The sequence below is a fragment of the Camelina sativa genome, chromosome 14 (genome assembly GCF_030686135.1).
Source record: "Camelina sativa cultivar CO46 ecotype springtype chromosome 14, ASM3068613v1".
In the NCBI taxonomy this organism is placed as follows: Eukaryota; Viridiplantae; Streptophyta; class Magnoliopsida; order Brassicales; family Brassicaceae; genus Camelina; species Camelina sativa.
Window position 1 is genome coordinate 1,260,951 of NC_141893.1, and position 22,591 is coordinate 1,283,541.

General features: G+C 35.7%; 3 protein-coding genes and 1 long non-coding RNA gene across 54 annotated transcripts; all 4 read right to left on the reverse strand.

Annotated features, from left to right (window-relative positions):
• Positions 1-485: 485 nt before the first annotated feature.
• On the reverse strand, positions 486-5,544 carry LOC104738885 (uncharacterized). 2 transcript variants are annotated; one of them, XM_087483953.1, is made up of 13 exons: positions 5,095-5,544; positions 4,632-4,793; positions 4,452-4,517; positions 4,218-4,355; positions 4,068-4,121; positions 3,675-3,860; positions 3,477-3,566; positions 3,255-3,389; positions 3,005-3,130; positions 2,778-2,863; positions 2,122-2,674; positions 1,926-2,003; positions 486-1,750 (listed from the first exon to the last, which is right to left on the reverse strand). In XM_087483953.1, the coding sequence occupies exons 1-13, from the start codon at positions 5,257-5,259 to the stop codon at positions 581-583; spliced, it is 3,009 nt and encodes a 1,002-aa protein (XP_087340079.1). In that variant the 5' UTR covers positions 5,260-5,544; the 3' UTR covers positions 486-580. The 2 variants fall into 2 exon arrangements, with proteins under 2 accessions (XP_087340079.1, XP_087340081.1); XM_087483955.1 differs by having other exon boundaries at positions 4,457-4,517; positions 5,095-5,522.
• A 1,011-nt stretch (positions 5,545-6,555) lies between these two features.
• On the reverse strand, positions 6,556-9,225 carry LOC104738886 (zinc finger protein MAGPIE-like). Its single transcript, XM_019236386.2, has 3 exons — positions 8,886-9,225; positions 8,318-8,714; positions 6,556-7,632 (listed from the first exon to the last, which is right to left on the reverse strand). The coding sequence occupies exons 1-3, from the start codon at positions 9,031-9,033 to the stop codon at positions 6,648-6,650; spliced, it is 1,530 nt and encodes a 509-aa protein (XP_019091931.1). The 5' UTR covers positions 9,034-9,225; the 3' UTR covers positions 6,556-6,647.
• Positions 9,226-15,560: 6,335 nt separating this feature from the next.
• Positions 15,561-20,830, reverse strand: LOC104738887 (uncharacterized). Of its 49 annotated transcripts, none has more exons than XR_002035005.2 (24): positions 20,404-20,830; positions 20,238-20,312; positions 20,094-20,152; positions 19,953-19,994; positions 19,811-19,857; positions 19,599-19,728; positions 19,385-19,486; positions 19,205-19,299; positions 19,074-19,131; positions 18,873-18,973; positions 18,688-18,725; positions 18,491-18,571; positions 18,289-18,400; positions 17,996-18,179; positions 17,796-17,891; positions 17,657-17,693; positions 17,506-17,575; positions 17,351-17,421; positions 17,171-17,259; positions 16,892-17,042; positions 16,657-16,764; positions 16,364-16,538; positions 16,126-16,185; positions 15,561-16,015 (listed from the first exon to the last, which is right to left on the reverse strand). It is a non-coding gene; the product is annotated as an uncharacterized LOC104738887 (long non-coding RNA). The 49 variants fall into 49 exon arrangements; XR_015579837.1 differs by having other exon boundaries at positions 17,171-17,254; positions 17,996-18,153; positions 19,074-19,122; positions 20,232-20,312; positions 20,404-20,821; XR_002035003.2 differs by having other exon boundaries at positions 19,074-19,122; positions 20,232-20,312; positions 20,404-20,821.
• A 775-nt stretch (positions 20,831-21,605) lies between these two features.
• On the reverse strand, positions 21,606-22,395 carry LOC104738888 (monothiol glutaredoxin-S13). Of its 2 annotated transcripts, XM_087483993.1 has the most exons (2): positions 22,324-22,395; positions 21,606-22,243 (listed from the first exon to the last, which is right to left on the reverse strand). In XM_087483993.1, exons 1-2 carry the CDS (start codon positions 22,393-22,395, stop codon positions 21,725-21,727), a joined length of 591 nt encoding a protein of 196 aa, XP_087340119.1. In that variant the 3' UTR covers positions 21,606-21,724. The 2 variants fall into 2 exon arrangements, with proteins under 2 accessions (XP_087340119.1, XP_010457402.1); XM_010459100.2 differs by having other exon boundaries at positions 21,606-22,380.
• Positions 22,396-22,591: the final 196 nt, after the last annotated feature.

A 22,591-nucleotide genomic window follows, 5' to 3' on the forward strand; every position in this document is an offset into this window, starting at 1 on the left:
TAATATATATAAAAATTTTGTAAATAGATATAAATCAGTATATTATAGTAAAAATAAAACTTATAATACTTTTTGGGTGGGACCTTATTTAGTATGATATATTTTATACTTTTTCTCTTCTTTGTGCTGCATCGTATGCAAATACTAATAATACTTTATTGCTCTAATACTTTACATTGATTATAGATATACTATTTTCAGTTTAACCAAGGAAAAATAAATGTTTAGTATTATTAATTAAACAGTGTTTTCAAATGATCCAAAGTTTTTATAAAGCCCACGTTAATATAAGCCTTGGCCCACGTTCCAAAAGCCCGGCAGTTTTTAACGCGTCATGACTGATGACGCCATCAAGTAACAGCAGTTTAAATTTTAACGTCGTTTACACGGATTGACTTTTAACAGTTGCTGACTCAACGCCGCCGTTTGTCAAACCGTAAAACTCTTAAGAGTGAAAAAAGAAAGAAAAAAAACACTTGACCTTGTTAATGGAATACCATTTTCATTAAGAAGCAGCGAAGTCAACAAAAGTTCTAAGAACAAGAAACTTGACCTTGTTCATGTTTCATGTTTTTACATCTCATTTTCGTAAAACGGTACGTTCGTAGAGCTGAACCAAATCTCTCTTACGTGGATTTTTTAACCCAACCAACTCAGCCGCAAACCCATGCTCCAGTATCTCACTTCTCAGCTTCTTCATTGTGTATTTCGAGTGATCCGTGCCCGTGGAAGATGACACCCCAGCTTCCGTGCTCGTGCACCTTCTCGGGGTCATTGTCGTAGTTTTCATGCTCTCCTGTGACTGTGAGACCGAATCTTCTTCCTTCTCTCTCGCGAAATCCGAACCTGAACAGGTTATGGCTGTTTCCACCTTCAAACGCTTTACCCGCTGCAGCGGTGTTGCTTCATCCGAGGCCATAAAAGAGTTCTCTTGCTCCATCAAACTCACCCGCATGTTTTTTGCCTTCTCGGCATTGATGATTCTCTGCCATTCAGCAACCGCTTGTTCGTTTTGTTTCACTCTCATCTCCAAAGTTTCAGCAAGCTCCATCTTTTGCCTCTCCAAATCCTCGATTAGTCCCTTAGCTCTGTTGATTTCGATGCTTTTTTCCTGTAATGACATCTGGAGCTTGCTTTCGTTGCTCCGCACGGTTTCCACATCCATTTTCATTGAACTCATTAGTTCTTTGGCCGTTGCAGCCTCCTTTTCCGCATCTTTTAGCTTCATGCAGACTCTTTCAAGTTCTTCAATTCGGCTCTTAGCTCGGTCGATTTCTTTGCATTTATCCTCTAACAATGTCTGGAGTCTGTTCTCATTCTCCCGGGATGCTTCCGCTTCCATTTTCCTTGAATCCAAAAGTTTCTTGGATGTTGAAGCTTCACTTTCCACACTATTGCGTTTCAACTCGATTTTTTCAAGCTCTTCGATACGGCTCTTAGCTTGATCAATTTCAATGCCTTTCTCAACCAATGATGTCTGAAGTTTGTTCTCTCTGTTTCGGGCTGCTTCAGCTTCCATTTTCAATGAATCCACAAGTTCCTTAGCTGCTAAAGCCTCACTTTCCCCATCTTTCAAATGTGAATGATACTTCTTCTCCAACTCATCTTTCTCTCGCTTTAACATCTGTGTCTCAGCTTCATGCAATTCAGATGCTGATTTCACAGATTCATACCTCTCATTCAGAGCCGAGATTTGAAGTCTCAAGTCTTTTGCTTCTGAAGAACATCCGTCCACCTTCAGTTTACCTTTCTGCAAAGAACCAACGGTAAAAAAATGTGTTAAGAGCACACAGTAATGAACTCCATTTTTATAAGCTCGTTCAGGTTTTTTCACAAAGATTAATACAAGAATCTTAAGAGATTAATGGAAAAAAAAAATCTTAAGAGATTAGGAATAGGGACTCAAATCTTTCAGAGAAGCACACCTTTAATTCTGAACGCATAGAGGCCAATTGCTTCTCCAAAGTCGCAAGCTTTGCAGCTTTCTCAGTGATTACCTTCTCCTGTCAGTGACCAAGAATCATATAGTCAGTTGACTTTGAAATTGGCTATATATGTTAAGCTATTGCGTGCGATGATAGATTTATATTATGATAGGTTATTAAAAACAAAAAGACCAACCTTTTCATCCACAACACGGGAGAATTCAGCTCTAATGCCATCTTCCGTGGCTGAAGCTTTCTCCAACCTCTCCTCCATTGCTGCTATTTTCTCCGAAACAGCTTTTTGCTCACTAACAATATTCTCATATTTAATTTTCCAATCAATTAACTTATTACCGCACCTAGTGATCGACGCATCTACCCCTACTCGATTGTTGCTCAAGCCATTCTCATCTAAAGTCCCCTCATACTTACGTTTCCACTCAGAAGCCTCAAGTCTTGTGGACTCCAGAACATCCATGAGGTTTGAGTGTTCATTGTGTATTGACTTACACTTACTTTCCAGGTCATGAATCCGGTGTTTGAATTGATCTGAGAGCTTATTCATGTCATCAATGGCGCCCTCGTAACGCTTCTGATATTCCTTTTTCATTTTCTCTCCTCCTTCAAGCTGTTTCTTGAGTAAATCCGCTGCGCTTTCCATCGAACGATGCTGCAGCTTGAGTTTGGAGTTCTCAGAAAGAAGTTCATCCATTTGATTCCCTCTGCTATGGACAAGAATGTCCTGTATACTGTAGATTAAGTGATGAGAAAGGTTATATTTCCATGAAGTCCAAACGTATAATTTAAAAGGTTAGTTTTTAATTTGCAGAAGTTGATAAACATAATGAGAACCTCTTTCTCAGAAAAGAAGACAGTTTCTGCCACTTCATAGGACCACTGATAGATTCTTCATACTCTGCAACAGCGCTGTCAAGGGCCTGTTTCATACAGATTACAACAATGTTTATTAAGAAAGCAAGACTTGCTTTAATGACTAAGAGTTGTTCTGCTTTAGGATTTTACTATGTCTATATTGTGATGGAAATTTAGCATTAAGACGGAAACAAAATAAACCGAACCTTTATCATATCGCCTATTTTATTAGCATTATGAGAACAAGGCAATGACCATAGTTTCTTGCCCATATCTTCTATAGCATTACAGCATCTCGAATAAGCCTCCATATTTACAACTCGCTTGTGATCCTGAACGGAAACAAAAAAAAAACTAATTAGCAAAACAGTCTCAAAACAATAGTTGGCATATAGGCAAAACAGTATATAACTATATATAGAAAAAGAGAGAGAGAGAGAGACAGAGTGAAATGACCTCAAACGCCTTTGCAAAGAAACTCCAAAGTTCTCGTTTGTATTTCTGTTTTACTTCGATGTTCCCAATGGAAGATTCACAAAACGCGGTCAAAGCTTTGATAACCGCCTTATTGTGTGCTTCTACCAGCATCGACTGCAGAACATCATGTTTAACAGTTAAAAATTTTACTACTGCATCTAATTGATAGTTGAATGTTACATTACATGAGTCAAAACTTACTTCTTCAGGAGTCTCTGAAAGCTCCAAAGACGACATGTATACCTCAGTTGCTGTATCACGGGCCCTGCGACCTTCTAGTTCCTCTACAGACTGCAAATACAGATGATGCATCAGAACATGATTAAGTCCAAGACATAAAAATTTGATGAGAAACACCTAAAAGTCAAAAACTTGGCACTTGGTTAGATCAGTAATTACCTGCCATAAAGAAGAAATACTGGGCACGACATTGTTGTTAACATTTTCTGAAAAAGACTTTGTAAAACTAGCAAGAGGCGGCCCTGTGACGATGGTATCACTTCTTTGCTTAGGCCTTACTCTCTCAGAAACAAACTTCAGAAGGGCATTGATACCATAGAGAAACTGGGGCCGGAGATTTTCACACTATTTACAAAACCGCAAACAAGTTATATCGGTCACGAGAAAAAAAACAGAACATAGTAAAATCTGAGATTCAATTAGGGGATAGAAAATTCAGCATTATTCATCGTACTAAGGACCAGAGTGATGCACTAGCGGTATTTATAAAATACTGATTTCCCGGATCCAAAAAATAAAATCTTAAGAAAGACAAGGAGAGGATTAACCCACTTTGTTATTCTTCGTTACATCTTCTCCACCTTCGACTGTGTCTGAGTTAATGTCCTGATAAGAAAGAAGTGAAACATCGTTGATAAACATCAAGAATAGCTGACTCTATGCCCTGAAAAGTATAAAAATATGACAAGGGAAAATGATCACCGTCATAAGTTGAACAAACATGGGAGAGAACTGCCCAAGCGCGGAAAATGTATTGCCCTTAGCTTCTCCAGCATGGTCGTGATTGCTAATCTCAAGTAGACAAGAGAGATCAAGTGCAATGTCATTTACACCAAGTGTCTGAAACATGAGGCAACATTTGTGTCATTTTACAAATACTAAGCGTGTATTAACAAAAAACTTACACCATAGAGAAAAATTCAGTCTATTATTTACCGGACCATAGATAAAGACGCTTGATAGGAGGATGGCCAAGGAGAATATCTGGCTGTTGCGTGTAGCCTAACATATCAAAGCAATAAACTTCTGATGAGGCTGCTTACTCCTAAAGTAAAAGACCTATTTTTTTTTCTCCAAAAGACTTATTTCTTTGATAAGGTAAAAAACAAAACTAACCTGTATACCCTTTGAGCCTTCCCCTTCGACATCGAGTAACACTAAGTTATATTCGGTGCCATCTTCTGAAATCCTCTTCACCGGCTCAATCCACATCCATATATCTCCGGTGCATGGCCTGTGAAGAGTTTGAACTTCAAATCCAATGCTCCTGCTAAGAAGCTACATAGATCAACATTAAAAAATCAGACATTCTCAACTCAAAGTTTCAGTGACTAAGACCATGCATCAATGATAGAGAGAGAGGTATATGATTTTGCCACATACAAATTGATGCCAGAAACAGAAATAAGCCATACGATTTCCACAAATTAAGAACCAGACTTTCACTTACATAATCAGAATTATCATTACAGCCAAAAGCATTGTCCTTTTATCTATCGAAGAGTACAAAACAAGGAAAGCAAAAAACGAAAGCAATACTTAAAACCCTAAACCCTGAATCAAAGTAGAAAAAAGAAACCTGATTCCAGATGAAACTCTTGCCCTGGAGAGCTTTACCAAAGAGAGAGATAACAGCGACAGGACCCTTAAGCTTCTGAAGAGCGCCGATGGCTTCCGTGTCCGTCTTCAACTTCCCATCCTCATCAACGTAAACCAATTGAATGGCCCGACCCGACTCCGCCATAAGCTTTTTCTCGTGAAAAAAATACCCCAAAAGGCGTCTCCTTTATTACTAGTGTGATGAGTCCCTCAATATCTTCGCTCCAATTTCACAATGGGTTTGCTCCGATCGTCTACGAGTTGGATTTTATTGTACAGAATAGAAGTACAGTAAGAAGTACAGTGAGATACTAAGAAAAGATTTGAACTTTGCGGAGAGACAGAGAGAGAGAGAGATCTTCCAGGGTTATAAAGTTTCTCAGCCGACTGAAAAAGTTTGATTTTAGTATGTAAACTTCTGTCTTAATTTGAGTTAAAAAAAAATATTATAGGGCTAAGATCATAAGCCCAACAATCTTATTGGTTCATATTATCAAAGGCCCATAAATTTAAGCCCAACAAGCTTTTCCAGGCTATTCTCTCTTTCCCATGTGTTTTTTTTTTTTTTTTTTGTCCTTATCAAATAAATTAATATGAGATTTTTAAAGTATCTCAAACCGACAGAAACGAGAATATTTGATAATTTATACATTTTTTATTGAAACCTACAAGGCTACAACTATATTTGATCGTTAAAAGTAAAAACATACAAATTATCTTTCTCAACTTTTAAAAGTTTAGTTTAGTTAAACATGTCACCTTGAAAATGAATTTTAATAATGTGTTATGTATCCATACACACCCCAAGTATTATTTATAAGTTGCGTATCTTTTTTTTTAAAACACCTTCTCAAGTCTCTACAATATGAAAGAGTACGTATATCATATAGTTTCACCTCTAGCAATACTTTGAAAAAAAACTATCTATATTTGTCCCAGTGTCTCTCTTTTATTTATCTTTTCCTTTTCAATCTTTCTTCATTTTCTATTTTCTTATTATAAATGTTTCCTCCACTACGAATTGCCCTGCAAGTTAAGTTAGAATTATTGAGCTCAAAAGCCTCCATCTTTTCTTTTGTGCCCACCACTTCCCGATCCACTCTTTTTAGTTTTTATATGCGTACGTATACCAAAAGAAAAAATACATTCATTTATTTAAGTACTAATTTATGAAAAGCAAATCAAAGACCTTTCTACACGTATTGAATGAATATGCATGAATCTTAACTTTCTTTTCCCAAGCAAAAATGCAAATAAAATACCAATGTTTGTGTGAAAATGCTTGTCTAAATAAGAAAAAAACAAGAACACTAATTAGCAAGAATAGACCAGTTTACCTTTTTAATTAGCACAAAATCGATTGACGAGATATGTTCATATGGAAGTTGATAGATCGCGTTAGAGAGGAAACTATGATGTGGATAAAGTTGAAATATGTACATGACCATAAATCTAATTCTTTAAATTAATTAGTCAAGGGAAGTAGCTTTGATAAAAATAATTAACAGACGAAATTCATAATTAGGAAGCGTTTCAACCCCATCCATTGATAGAGGATGAACGACACATTGTTTGTTGTACACCAACCCCAAGGAAATCCCGAGTCTGCCCTCCTCCTCCTGCATCCCCAATCTCAACTCTTCTACGTTTCCAGGGGTAATTTTGTAGTTCATCAATCCCCGAAACGACCGTAACGCCACTTCTAGGGTTCCCGATCTCATGAAGACCATTATTATTATTATTATTACTCATCAACCCAACACTGTTCGATCCAAACAAAGCGAAGAACTTGTCGCTGCCACCATCTTCTATAATCTGACCCTGGTCGGATATTTTCGACGCAAAACTCTGAAGAAACGCTGATTGGTCGGTGGTGATCGTTGTCGTCGGTGGCGTAGAAGAAGTCGCTCCCATCTGAGCGGCTTTTTGAAGTAACGCCGTCGCCGACATATTCGCTGCGGTGGCAGCTGCGCTTGCGTCTTGGCTGATTTGGTCGACGCTGCTGAAAAGAGAAGGCACGGAAAGAGAAGTTGCCGCGTTTGCGTTTTCCTTAATACTGATATTATTCTCATGGGTTATGAGTGAGTCGCTCGTCGTTATTAACTCGCCGCGGTTATTCGCGTTCCCGAAAACCCAATTGTAATCCTCCTGCGGTGAGTGCGGCTGCGGTGCGATACGGTCCTCGATGTTCACTTGCTCATGATGATGATTAATATTCCCTCCCATCCATAGAGAGAGCGAAGAGGCTGGTTTCATGGCGTCTTGATGATGATGATCGAAGGTGGTGGTTGTGATTGGGAAATGGTTGTGGTGATGTTGTGATGGCGGTGGTCCGAATGGGAACGACGGTGATGGTTGTGGTGATGGTGATGGGATAAGTGTGCCCATTAGATAATGGTAGTTTAGATTACTACCGGCGGTTGCGGCTAGGCTTTTGAGATGTGAGGCTGCGTTTAGCCTTGCGGTTTCTTCGGCTAAGGCGTCACAGAACGCTCTATGTGTAATGAAGCTGTCTCTCCTGTGTTTTCAACAAAATTAATTTCACCGTTAATTAATGTCTTTTATAGTGTAGACACTGATTAGTTATGCAGTCCAAGAAACTGACTTATTTTGTATAGCTAGCAATTAAGGAAAAAGAAAACTAGACTTTGTACATCTTTGCTTTAACCAAAAACTGTCAATCCAAGAAACTGTCTTATTCAAGAAATCAAGCAGGGCACGCACGCACGCTCAGAGAATGACCAAATACATACTTCAAATTATTTATTTAGACCCTACGTGAGCTACTACTTCCAACAACATCACAATCATATAATCTTATTTTACTTACAAACAAAGATGATAAAACGAAATTTGTTTTGTGTTGTCCATTGATATAATAGTGTTAATTAGTTAAGGTATCATATTCTTGTTTTTACCACCACACCGGATAAAATATAAAATCTAGGTTTATTGTGAGTTTTAATATATGTATATATATAGAATAATATGCAATATGCGCTTACAGCTAGGTGATCATATTATGCCATAAAGAATCTTTTATACCTATAGAGAGACCTCCTACAGTCCTACATGTATGTATACCTAGCTAGTGTTCAAGGATCTTGGGAAAAAAGTAGTTTGATGTTGCGAATAAAAAGAAATATTCGTACCCGTTACTAAAATTATACTGTGATGAAGAAATGTGAATATACATTAAGTACCTGGAGAAAATTGTACCACAGTCGCATCTATACTCTCTAGTCCCACAAGTCTTGGAATGAGCCTTCCAATCAGATTGGACTGCATATCTCTTGGCGCATTTCTCACACTTCCATTTTTTCTCGCCATGTTTCCGACAAAAATGTTTCTTGATTCCGGTAAGGTCACCGAGTGCCCTTGTAGGATGGTGGTGGACGCAACTCTTCTCAGGACATACATACACTCGTTTCCTCACTTCTTTGCTCGTCCTCTGCTTTAGCTTCCATGGGAGGTTGTGCCCTCTACGGTGAAGCTGTAGATTCTGGTCTCTCTGGAAACCTTTTCCACATATCTCGCAGAGGAAACGATTTGTGGCCATAAGTGTCTTTGGAGATAGAGCTATGACTTCAGCCTCTGGATCTACAGAGAACGAAACAAAACAGACTAATCAGTCGAACGCATGCATGTTTATAGATCAAGATCGAAAACAAAACAAATCAAGAAGATGACTTTTTCTGCAAACGGGAAACAGAAGAAGTTATTGATTAGGGTTGAATTTAGTGATCTATATCTTGATTTAGTAATCATTACCAGGATTTCCAGGGAGATTTCTCTTTTTCTTGACAAGAGGAGGATTAAGGGATTCATGTTCATGATGATGGTGATCAACAAGATCAGTTGTTGATGAGCTGTGGACATATCCTCGACTACTTGAGATTGTCTGATCTTCAGCTATCATTCTTCTGGACAAAAAAAGGTTTGTTGGAAGAGGTACAAAAGACAAGTTTTAGATAAGAGATGGAGAATAAAAGGGGTAATCAAGAGAAAATAACTTGAAATAATACTTAGAATCTGATGTAGTTATGAACCAGAGTAAAACACAAAAGAGAAGTTGTATGGGTTGTATACTTATATATACACGCATACACCCTACACACCAGCGCAAATATGTGTAATAAAATATAATTTCCTCTCTCTTTAAAAAAAAAAATATTTGAGCACCTTGATCTGTAAAAACTGTCGCAGCCATTTTGATAAATAATTAAAATTTCATTTTATAATTTTTATATTTCTTGGTTTAAAAGTTAATGGCAGTGGAAATTAACTGTATATACTATAGTTTACCTGACTATATTATCTTGAATATTTTGATTATTTGTTTGTTTAGCAGTGGCAGTGCGCCATGACACACAAAAAGTTACATGTCTGCCTTTTCTATTTGGAATGATGATCTAATTATTTATTACCCTCGTTCTTTCATTTATTTATTTTCATCTTCCGGTCAATTACCTTCTTTGTTCTACTCCTTATAGTTCATCTTTTGTAAGGAGCGAATTATAATGCCATCTAGATGATGAACATGAATCAAACTATAGAAAAATAGTTCAATAAGTTATTTAATATTTTATTTAGGTTATTTGAACAGGCTAATAAGAAAATTAATTGAATATTGTTATACAGTACTTTAACAATTTAATTGGTTGAAATTAGCAACATCTGTGAGCTGTGATTGATACAATATTGATATTTTTGGCTATACAAACAAAATAAAATACAATTGTTCGTAAATTAGAGTGGTCAAAGAAGTAAGCCGATCCAACGGCGTAGGTCACATCTCTCGTTTGTTGAGAACAAAGCCTGCAATGCACGTGTACCCATGCACGTGCTCATAAGGTAAAATCCAACAACATACGACAACGAATTAAAAACCCAAATATGCAAAAGAGAATAATCGTCCGCTCGACAGTGAAAACAAAACCCATGCGAGATATTCGTTTTTTTTTTTGTTTTTTTTTTTTCATTTCAAACGATTGTTAATTTTCGAAATTTTTTTTTCGTTTACGTGAAATATACTATAATTTATGGTTTGTGGAATTGAGTATAAAACTTTGCAGATACGAGTATCTTTTTCGTGCTTTTCTTACAAGGATCTTTTAGCAATGTTCCCTTTTCATCTTTTTCTTTAACAAACTTTTTTTCCGCTACAAATTAAAGGTTTTTTTTTTACATACAAATGGTTTTTTTTTGAACGTATTTAGAAACAACCTAACGTATTCATAAAAAGATCAACTCAAAATCCCAAAAGATAATTATTGATCATGAAAGCTGTCTAGCTTAGTAAGGTAACAAAATTTTCCTATAACTCTATAAGTCATAACAGTTAAAAATGTATACCAAATCTTCTTATTAGAAATTACTAGTCTTGTAATCTTTTATTGATAGCGTATGTCATTGTAGCCTAATTTGTTTGTAATATAATAACCATTGTATCATGTGATTCGAATATAATACATCAACAAAAATTACGTCAAACAAAATCTCGAACATATCGACTTTCAAATAAAAGGAAACTAACTAAATGTGCTTTTTTAACCCCCTAAGCTGAAAAAGTAAATTAATTAATCGAAAGAAAGAACCAAGAGACAGAGAACTGACAAAATGCAGGTGAATTTTTGGAAGGAAGAGAGGTCGTCAGCTTGTGGGCTGACTTAATTACCAATTCTTTAGGTAATTTACACTTTTAATCATAATGTAATCATGTTTTAAGATTCCTATAAAATAAGAACATTAATTTAACGTTTTTGTTTTGGACTTTTCTTCTTGAACTTTGGCGGCACTATAATATTCCCCTGATTTTTCGAGACTTATTATAGACTATTGCTTCCTTTATTAAATCATTAAGATTCACATATACACCAGATAGGCACTTAAACAAACGGGTTTTTCTAAACTACTAAAATGAGACGCGTTTATATGTGAATGACAATAATAAGACATATATTTTCAAAGTTATTACAAAGTTACAAACCCCAACAATAACATTCACAAAAATTGTTTTTTTTTTTTTTTTTTTTTTTATCTTTCAGCTGTATAGCCTGTATCTAAACTACCTAATCGGTTATTTCTATATTTCCTTTCAAGGATAAATCAAAGAGAATAACATTGATAAGACATTTAGATCCAAATGGTACACTACAGATATACGTACCACATGCTTTTTGGTTTATAAAAAGTACAATACTTACTATATCACATATTCACATGTGCCCACGATAGTGTAAGAAAACACACATATATTTCCCATTATTATAAACTTTTTTTTATTACCAAAAATTCAAGAAGTAACTGATTAGTCCCTTTGAAACGTGATTATTTAGGTACATGCTTTACTATTATGACCCAAAATTAACAGTCTAGCTATTCCGTATGATACCTATTATATGTAAATGATAAACTCTTATGTATTAGCTAAATTGCTTAATGGAATCGTTGGCCGAAAAAAAAAAAATTCCGTATGATACCTATTACTATTACATCGAGCTCGCTAAGTAAATGTTCTGTATGATTTTCAGTAAATTTACAAACGAGGATAATTTAATAATTCAAATACGCATACATATAAGATATTGTCCCAACACTAAAATCAGTAATGGCGAAAGAGATCAGTACTTTCAAATAACGATGAATGGACGAAGAAAGTCAAAAATGGAAAAGATATAATTAATTTGGAGGATAAAATCTAAACCAGGTTAAGGGCCATTTATAACTTGATTTGATCTTTCGAGAATTTGCAAAAAGTAGAAGTAGAAATATCGAAGCCAAGTCTGTCTATGTAGTATGGGGTGCCTACTGCCTAGTGCTTAGTCGTAGAATATATATATGATCCCCATAATCAAAGAGAACGAGTATTTATATTATTTGAAAATAATGCAGCCAATTTAAGGCACCATCATTGACAATTAATGAATAAACAGAGTATGAGTTATCTAAAACGAACATGCTAAAAACGTTAATATATCAAATAAATTTCAATTGATATCAATGTTTTATTCCACAGCAACTAAGCAACTTGCATTAGAAATTATCACTAGTTGAAGCTTGTGTACATATACATATTCATATGGATTTTAAGATACTAGGTCTAGATGAATATACGATACTCATATTTATTATGCATTTATATATATATATATGCACATGGTCATATGTAGATGTAGAAAAATAATAGCATCGACCAAAAAGTATTAACATGGATTTACATAAAACAAAATTAGCTAGAATCCATATTTATTCTTGGGAGAAAAATAGAAAAGTACAAATAAAACAAATCACAACTAAGCCATGGCTAAATGTGCATACAAAAAACATATATACTTGATTAAACGTATGCGTATATAAATATATGATGCAATAAACGACATTTCAAAGAAGACAAAGGATAGATCCATAGCATAGCATAGAAACTTGGCGATATATGAGATAAAAATAAGACATAATGGAGATATGATTAGACTTAAAGTATACATATGTCACTTAGTGGGTGATAATGGCCTTCTTGTTTTTACTCGGACTTGACCAATCCAATACATTTTCTGGTCAAATTGATATCGACATTCTACAAATGATAATCGCTCTATTCTTTTATGGCTTTTATTTTTTCTTTCAACTACCTAATTACTTTTTCCGTTTTTTTTTTCTGTTTTTTTTACTCTTGGAATGAAAAAAAAAATTACGATATATATTTAAGTGACATAAAACGTTATCACGACTATAAGTTAAAAATAATTTCCCACCAAATTTTCTAATTGAATTACGAGAACATGTATATTTTTGTAAACGATATGAAAATATATGTTGTATAGCGAATGAGAGCAATTCGTGGAATGACCAACTTATGTTATATGGTTATGTTCCATGCAATTTGTATGTGGATTTTTTTTAAAATATTATTTTTTCATGGGTCATAAAAGTAATTAAAAGATAAAGTCACGCTTTCCAACCATTTTTCCACAAAGTTGACAGAAACTGTTCATGAGTGCCAAGCGATAAAAAGAGAGTAATACCTAAACATAGGATCAAGTGGTCGTTAAAATAACATTAAACATAACTAATTGAAATGGTCATTGTCCTCTGTATATGAATCTTCATTGTCAATAATATATACGTACATGCAAGTATGCAACACCAGCTTGAATAGTTGCAATATGTATAATGTATGATCTTACAAAACTCTAAAAATATGCCCGTTATCATAGTTGTCTATTCAACGGTAATATATATATAGACGGACGTGAGTATGAGCTAACCAAGTTTGGGCTTCGAGCATCTATGTGTTTTCTCGCTAGCTTTAGCGGCTACTATTTGTTTCAAACGATTCACCAGCTTTTGATGGTAATGGTTTGTCTAACTTCAGGAAAAAAAAAAAAATACGAGATTTGAACCCTCAGTTAAGTTTCTTTGGACAAGTCAATAGCTAATGGGATTTTTTTTTTTTCTTTTTTCTTGGAGGTATCATATTTTCATGACCGATATGTGTCACGTGTATTTTCAACCTTTGATCGTACTTGTCAATTTCAGAAGTAAGAACTATATTGTTTCTTTAATTTCATATTTTTATTCTAATATTGTCACGTGTCACAAATTTGTCTTTCGGTCGAGAGTATTGATCAAATGAATGATTCTCGTGAATCACGATATCAGATTACATAATCATTAATTTTTGTGATTTCGCTATATGCTTTACGATGCAGCAAGTAATAACTTGTATCTGGTTACTAGTCTTGTTAAATTTATAATTATTAATAATATAAGTGCTAGATCCATGATATCACAAGTCAACATGTTAATAATATAATACATATGGTAAATAAACCATATATGTATATACAAAAAAAAAATCTCCATGATTTTCTTCAATTATTTGACAACAAATCATTGAATGATGAGGACATATATGTGGCATTTTTCATGTTACGTATATGGATAAAGATCTGAAAAGACTAGTTAAAATATCTAAATTGCTACCAAACGGTCAAATTTGGTCCACCTTTCATCCATAATGGTTCGTTGATGCATTCGGGCTCGCAAAAAGCATGTTAAAAAGTTGGTGATAATTACTTAAAAGTGATCTTTTCGCAATATATTATAGTAATCAAAAAATGTTATTGGCTTCATGATTGAAGCTTGGCCTCATCAAATATGTCGCGGTCCCCTGTATGGTTTCTTCAATCTTAAATTTTTTAAATAGCATTATTATTGTTTTAAAATATTTATCACTAGCTACTCAAACGTCTATACATATACACCTATGGAATGCAAATATATGAATATATCATTTGACAGAATCTGCACATATCTTTCAAGAAATTTATATTTTTGTTTTTGTCACACCAATATGTGTAAATTTGAATTGATGATATTTTAGTTATGTGTAAATTTTAGTTATAATTAATTTTTGAACGACATACATGGCTCCTGATTGCTTGTTGTGATCACACCCAGGCCATTTCCCGCTCTACATGCACACAGCATTGGTAGCTTGATGTCGATGTCTGTTGTATCAATTAAATTCTCAGAATTTGCTGTTTCCTCTGTTCCACAAACTGGTTCTGCAATTCTGGACTGATGCTAGCCAGTAGCCAACAGCATCTCCATATTAATTGTTACAGTAAATCAGGAGCTACACATGTAAGGCTAAGATAAGTAGCAGAGGAGGAGAGCACGTGCCATATAACAGCTGGAGGACTAACGGATCAGAGTTTGTCAATGTCACGGAAGAGAAATAAAATGGGTTAACGCTGTTTGTCGATTTGTTAGTCTTCTATAAGAGCACATGTTAGCTCATCCTTTTCTATTATGCAAAATCTGAATTGTTGTTTCTATTTTCTGGGTTTGGTGACTTGTTCCTCATCGTTGTTGCTGGAGATCTCTCTTTGAGACTCTTGCAGATGAGATGATGATTCTGCGTTTCTTGTGAACGTTGTTTCATTGTTTACCAGTTACAATTTCTTAATCAATTTCGTTTTACTCTCTGTTTCTTTCTATTTCACTCTCTTCTCTGTTGGTTGTTTGTGATTTCTGTTTTACGTTAACATTAATACATTCTTGAAGATTGATTCACGATCGTCATGATCATTATCTCGATCTTTCTGTTTTTCTTTTAGGTTTCCGTGCACATTATACGAATCAGACCTCTCCTAATTATCGCATCGCATCAGGGCAGCAAGTTGATTCATATTTTACCTACTCATCAGATTCTCACCTTTGATTAGATAATAACGCTGTTTCGATGCGCGACAAAAAAAAAAAAAAAAAAGCGCGACAAAAAAATAACGCTGTTTCGACGTCGTTTTGGCTCCTTGTGCAGACTTCAACACGAGAACCTCTCTGGTGGTCGAAGGGTTTCGGTTTCTCACCAAATTTTAAACCTATTTCAGCTGCTGTCGTATGATATGTCTGATATAATAACTACGATCCACTGAATAATTTCTAGGCAATACTTTTATTACTTGATAGGAATCATGTTGCAATGAACGGATATATTAATCTTAAAAACTAACCATCCATTTTGCTAAATATATAGCCATCCATTTTGCTAATATATAGCAAACCAAAACCCAAATGTTAATGAGCTTTCAATTTCAGTTTTGATTTCACCTAATCGGGGAGACCTCGTTATAGGGAGAAAGGATAGAAAACCCTGTTGCAAGGATGGACTCACTTGTAGCACATTGGTATAGGATCCTCGCATTTGTAAATCTTGGCATTTGCATATCCAAGCTCGCATTTGTAAATCTTGGCATTTGCATATCCAAGCTTAATTTAATGGTAACGTTACTCTCCAATTCATTCTTAAAACGGATAGTCTGCACCAATAGATGAGCCTCTGGTGCAATAGCCATGGCAAATATTGTCACCAATCACCATACGGACCTCGGGACCTGAACATCAACATATATTATCAAGAAGTGTTATTAACAAGCTAAACAATAAATTTTCGTCATTGGCCTTTCTGGCCGTTTAAAATAATATAATCGAATAAAACAAGTACCTTGACAGCAGCATTTTAACACAGCTGGACTGAATCTTCGACTCCTGGTCTAAATGGATCCTGTGCACATTTCAAACATTTCGATCAGAAACACTTCCAAGAATATTGCAAGACATGACATGGAGTACCATGCAATGTGAAACGGTAAAATTGATCTCAAAAGGACGAGAACCACGATAACTAAGAATTGTACATTTGACTAATCTCCGGAGAAAGCATAAACCAAATCAATCCTCACCTTTATGCATACTATAGTTAGTACAATAAGGTCATCCTCCGGGACCGGGAGTACCCACTTTGAGAGCTCTTCGCCTGTTGCGACCATTCGGCCTCCAACGTTCTTTAAAGGCCAGTGCAACACATCATAAGGTTCTTACAGTCATTTCTTCGAATCCATTGTTGAAACACAATGCCTGGGAACATCAAAGAAATTGGATTAGGCTAAATATCACGACAACCCAAAAGGTAAATCACAGATTCATACAGGTACACCAGCTTTCAAAGAATTAATAAATTAGACTTTTCACAAACCTCGTCTTCAGTCACTGGTGCCACCATCTTTATCGATAGGTAGCTTATGCATGATGCCAGGACAATTTCAGAAGCTCCTTTCCAGTGAACATGAATTTCACCATCAGCCTGAAAAGTAATATTGAAAAAAGAAGAAGAAAAAAAAAAGCTGAATTGAGCATAGATATTATCTTTGACTACAGAGTATATCACGAAAAATAATTTTAGTATCTACGATGTAGAAGCAGATATTTACCGTTTTTTTACAGCAACACCACCACATGTCTTCTCTGAGTTAAACAGAAAAGCATGAAGCATAGAAGACTGCGACCTGGTTGTCTCGAAAATTCATCCCCAGCTGAAGGAGAGGAAACATACGAATCATTCTTCCACTCCTAAGTGTAAAACTGCATTGGAATTTGAAAACAATAAAACTCAAATATTAAACCGCCGGAACCTAAAGATAAATTTTAACTTCGAGACACACGGTAGTATGGATAAAAACAAGATGATACAGAGAGAACAGATCACCCACCTAATTTCAAATGTTGAGAGGTATGACATCACCCACCACACTGTCATAGATAAAATTTTCCACTCGTCTTCCACCTCTTGTCACCTGTGCTGCAATCAACACATGTGTAGTGTAACTAAGGAGGGAACAAGAAAAAAGAGTATTGAGGGAGGAAAAATTACACTGGTGCAAATCTATTACCTCCAGATGTATGTTTCTCTTTTCATCATTCAGGATTTGAGGCTGGAGAGGCTGTTTGTAGTCACTGTCAGCTGCAGAGGAGAATGAACCATCAGAACAACACTAAAAGTTAATATAAAAAAATTCCATACTTAAGTGAAACAAGTTAAAATTACCAGTGACAACAATCAAAAGAATCACTGCAAATGCAATGCTTCCTCCATCATACCATCCTTCTTTGATACTCTGTCGGAGATTATGTAAGACAAAGGTACACTTGTGAAAGTGGAACGAGCCAGATCTAACTAAATTGATTGCATTACAAACCTCTGATTATTTTTATCCCAATTTGCTAAAGACGCTACTGTAACAACCATCAAAATGATTAAAGTGAGATCATGGCAAGCATTCTGAGAGAAACCTCTGTGATGAAAAACAAACAAAAAACAAATGTGCATCTCCGTACCTGAAACCATAAATGGTCTTGCGCTTTAGCAAGTCATCATCATGTCACTGATGCCTTTCTCGGGTAGTATCTGAGCAAATTTGACAATCCTTGAGGCTGATGCAACAGAAAAACATGCATACCAAAGTTAGCTTGAGACAATAGATAAAAAAAAATAGTAATCAGACATGTATAAGCACGTCTTATGAGTGGAAACTTACCCAGTCCATATTGCTGCTTGTTGTTGCGATCCCTTGACAATATTATGACAAAGCTGTTCAGGAGTAATTCCAAAAAATCTCCATACCAGAAACCATAAATGGTGTTGCACTTTAGCAAATCATCAATCATGTCCAGTGATGTCTTTCTCTGGTAGTATCTGAGCAAATTTGACAATTCGTGAGGCTGATGCAACAACAAAAAACATGCACACCAAAGTTAGCAAGAGATAACAAAAAAAAAAAGAAGTAATCAGACATATACATATAAGCACGTCTCATGAGTGGAAACTTACCCAGTCCATATTGCTGCTTGTTGTTGCGATCCTTTGACAACATTATGACAAAGCTGTTCAGGAGTAATTCCAAAAAATCTCCCTAGCCAGACGCAGTTGGGTTCTCACCAACCTGAGAGAAAAAAGCAGAGAAGACCATTAGAAACAAAGCATTCACACACGAAACAACAACACACAAGGGAGAAACGGATCTAGGTCTTACTATCCACTGTTAGCAGGGACGAAGAACGCTGTCAGAGTCGGGGTTGGTTTTCACTCTTACCGTACTCCACGGCGGCGATGCCTTCAAGACCAAGATTGTAAAATCTTTCAATTTAGAAAATCATTTAAAGTAGTAAGGTCAAACCAAGATTGTACAGCTATAAAAGTTAAGACTATATAATATAAAGATTAGCTTACCTGGAGAATGACTTCCCTTCCATCGTGTAGATCTCCACCTGATATAGAGAAGCAATAGACTTAAAAATTGCAGCTTTAAAACTAAAAACGTGAAGACTCATGAACATAAGGCTTAATCCCAATCTAAATCCTTTGTCAGTATCATAAGAGTGGTAGAGCTAAAATAGAAAACAAAAGACACTTACATTGTTATAGTTGAAACCAAAATGCTGCAGCAAAACATTAGTTGTCAATCAGACCTTCAAATCTTGCAATAGACCAGATGATGGGAGCCCACGTACAGTAACTGCAAAAAAAAAAGAGGCATCCAAGAATCAGAAAAAGTGAAGTAAAGTGAGACCAAATATTATGAATACCAACTTCTTCTAAGAGCAAGGAACACAAACCTCAGAATTCAGAGTGTCTTATAACATCCATTAGAATCACCGAAGATGTCTGTGTATGCTGGTTAGTATTAGTTAGTAAATCTGAAAATCCAAGTGAAAAGAAGCAAGAGAGAAGAACAGATGTAACTTACCTTAAGCAGTATGAGTTATCTTTTTCATTCTTCAATCCACCTCTGCCCAGTGCCCAGTATCAGGTATACTGATTCTTGGCTCCTCTTGTTAAAACCTAAAAGTAGACAAACTCATTACTAAGCAAAACATAAACAAGAGAGATTTAAAGTAATTTTAAAAAGTGGAGAAACAAATCTCACCCCAACGCTCCAGATTTGTGGTCGTCTCTCTTGACTCATGAAACAAACGCCAATACAATCTCCAGAATAGGATTTGACCATCGTTGTGTAAGACTGCAACATCTAGAGAAGGAAGAAGCAACAGCATAAAAACCATAAGAAAAAAAATATCAGTTAGTTTCTATATTGTGTTTGTAACGAAGAATAAACTTTAAAGTGGCGGAATTAGACTCACAACTTATGGATGGGGAGAATTTGAAGTGGACAAGGAGGAAGACTCAGAAACTGTCTCGAGTGACATCAGCAAATTAAAGAAGACATAACCAGCTCTCCGCATATAATCCTGCAAGATCATTTGCAGGATCCTGCAAGAAAATGGATTTCATATCAGAAAGACAAGGGAGAAGAAACCAAAATGTCGCAGCAAAACATTAGTGTCAATCAGACCTTCAAATGTTGCCATGGAGGAGATGATGAAAGCCCACGTACAGTAACTGCAAAACAAGAATACGCATCCAGGAATCAGAGGAAGTGAAGTGAGACCAAATATTATCAATACCAACTTCATCTAAGAGCAAGTAACACGAACCTCAAAATTCAGAGTGTCTTCATATAACTTCCATTAGGATCACTGAAGATGTATGTGTGTGCTGGTTAGTATTAGTTAGTAAAAAAACTGAAAATCCAAGTGAAAAGAAGCAAGAAAGAGAGAAGAACAGAGTTAACTTACCTTAAGCAGTCTGCTTAAGTCTTCTTCTTCTTCTTCACTCTTCAATCCATCTTTCTGACCTGCACAACATATACCAGAATTAGATTAAAACCAAACCAAACCAAAAAAAAAAAAAAAAAACCCTAGAAATTATGAAACCTGTACTTGGCGGTCGGTGAAATCAGAAGAAGAAACGCCATCATCCGGCTCCTCCGACCATCACTTGGCACCAATATCTTCCTGCAAATTCATCAACCGAGATACTTAGAAGACAAGACAAGAGAATGAGGTCTTAACATAACTTAAAAGTAAACCCTAGAAATTGTATTACCTTTAGTTGGTCGATCAAATCAGATGAGAGAAAGTTGAAGAAGAAGAAACGCCATGGAAACCATATCCTGCTTGCTAATTCATTCATCAATTAGAAGACAAAGAGAACCCCCTAATTTTGGGTCATCAATCATAAACCCTAGCTCTGCTCTGCTTTGAATCTTCTTCGTTCTTCAAAAAATCAGCATCAATACGAGAGAGCAATTAGAGAGAGAAAGGAGAAATAAAAAAAAAACTAATCTTATGCCATTAGAGAAGAGAACGAAAAGGAATCTCTCCTTAAATTTTTTTTTTTTTTTTTTCGGTGACGAGAGTGATAAGAAGAGCGACTGTGTTTAAGAGATGTTGAGACCTAAAGCAGTATTTATAAGCAACCCAGATGTGTTTGTGTTTTTCAGTTTATGTTTAGTATTAGGATTAGGATTAGTAATAAAGAACCGAACCGTTAATAAGGAAATTATAACGTTATTTTTCCATTTAATTATCACCATAGTCGGGTTTGTTTACAAACCGAAGCCCATATAAAGCCCAAATATCTAAAAAAACACATAGGAGACGTATAGGGCTTTCTACGTCTCCTATGATGATCTTTGCAAGAACTTTATCCGTAAGATTTGTCCGGAGGAAAACATCTCAGTTTCGTGATTGATTGATCTCCCTCCTCCTCTGCGGCTCTGCCTTCAGTCAATCGATAACGGGTGGTTTTTGTTGATTCGTTTAAACTCATGAGAGATTACGAAGACAAGGGTTTCGTCGATGTCACGACAACTACAGAACAGTGCAGTGATGAAGGCCTTATTAGCAATGGGCTTTTCTGTGACGGCCCACCCGAAGTCCAGTCAGGTATCATACTCTCTTCTTGATTTCTTTACAAGTAAACCATTTTGATTTTTATAATTAAAGTTTTTAATTAAACAGTTTCTTATTGAAATAAATTTAAGTGTTTAAGTTTAATTTAATTGTGAAAACAAACCATACTTACCATCCTATCCTTAGGAATTAGTCCGAAGTGTAATAAGTTCGATATATTTTCATGTATTAATATAAATGTTTTCTTTGCTTCTGATTTTTTTCAACCTTTAAAGGCTTTAACTAGATTTTAAGGTTGTTATAAATTAAGTTTAATTAAAAAAAAAAAAAACAGATGCAGTTTTTTGTTATTTTCTTTGTTTCCTTATGATCATTCAAACCAATCACGTAACAATCTTTTACAAATTTACATAGGCAGAAGACTGCATTAAAAAAAATATCAACAAATCATGTAAAAAGGAAGGAAAAAGGAAGAAGAAGACACTTAAATAAAATATGATGAGGATTCAAAATCAAAGCCATAAAGCCCCAGCTTGTCTAAGACTAGGCACTAAATCACCATTGATATGAGCAGCCATCAGATTTTCCAACCCTCCAAACAACTTCCCTCCTATGTACATCACAGGTAATTTCTCTTTATCACTTAAGATGTTGTCGTACTTGTTGTCTTCGTCTTCACCAATTTCAACCACCAAGGGGTTCACACCATGTGTCAGTAGCAGCCGTTTCGCCACGTGTCCCATACAACACCCTCTCCTCGCAAATACCACCACAGCATTCTCCATCACCACTAGGTGGTTGCTTGATCTCTTAGTGTGTATAGATGTTGGCTTTGGCTTTGGTGATGTTAGCCATGATAATGAGGTTGATGATGATGATGGTTTATCTTCATTCTTTGGACGGAAAATGCTATTTCCCGGCACAGTCGTCGTCCACGACGATGACTCGTATGGTCTTATTGCTTTTTGCATAGTTGATGCTAGAGAGAGAGAGAGAGAGAGAGAGAGAGAGAGAGAGAGAGAGAGAGAGAGAGAGAGAGAGAGAGAGAGAGAGAGAGAGAGAGAGAGAGAGAGAGAGAGAGAGAGAGAGGGAAAGAGCAAGAGAGAGGAGACCTGTGTAGTTGGGTTAGTTTGGTAAGAGATTGGATTATTAAAGAATTTATATAGAGGATTTTGGTGAGCATTTTGGGTTGGGGGTCAATGAAGGATGTGTAAAATGTACTCTCATGAAATCGGAAGCCACGTCACCGTATCCAAAATAAAGATCTATGTATAACCTATACTTATGATTATGATTAATTCTTTAATGTTGAGTGTAAATCATCCAAATATTAAAGATATATTTAACTTAAGAGTGAAAGATAAATTTTGAACTCATCG

Bases quoted from the DNA above. Each gene is read 5' to 3' on its own strand.
- LOC104738885 (XM_087483953.1), bottom strand. From the start codon at position 5,259: ATGGCGGAGTCGGGTCGGGCCATTCAATTGGTTTACGTTGATGAGGAT. The intron at 3,861-4,067 runs GTGGGTTAATCC...TTTTGTAAATAG, and splicing joins ATGTAACGAAGAATAACAAA to TGTGAAAATCTCCGGCCCCA. The intron at 2,864-3,004 runs GTTCGGTTTATT...TGTATGAAACAG, and splicing joins AAATAGGCGATATGATAAAG to GCCCTTGACAGCGCTGTTGC.
- LOC104738886 (XM_019236386.2), bottom strand. From the start codon at position 9,033: ATGATAGCTGAAGATCAGACAATCTCAAGTAGTCGAGGATATGTCCAC. The intron at 8,715-8,885 runs GTAATGATTACT...CGTTCTCTGTAG, and splicing joins AAATCTCCCTGGAAATCCTG to ATCCAGAGGCTGAAGTCATA. The intron at 7,633-8,317 runs GTACTTAATGTA...TTGAAAACACAG, and splicing joins TGTGGTACAATTTTCTCCAG to GAGAGACAGCTTCATTACAC.
- LOC104738888 (XM_087483993.1), bottom strand. From the start codon at position 22,395: ATGCTCACCAAAATCCTCTATATAAATTCTTTAATAATCCAATCTCTT. The intron at 22,244-22,323 runs TCTCCTCTCTCT...CTCTCTCTCTCT, and splicing joins AACTAACCCAACTACACAGG to CTCTCTCTCTCTCTCTCTCT.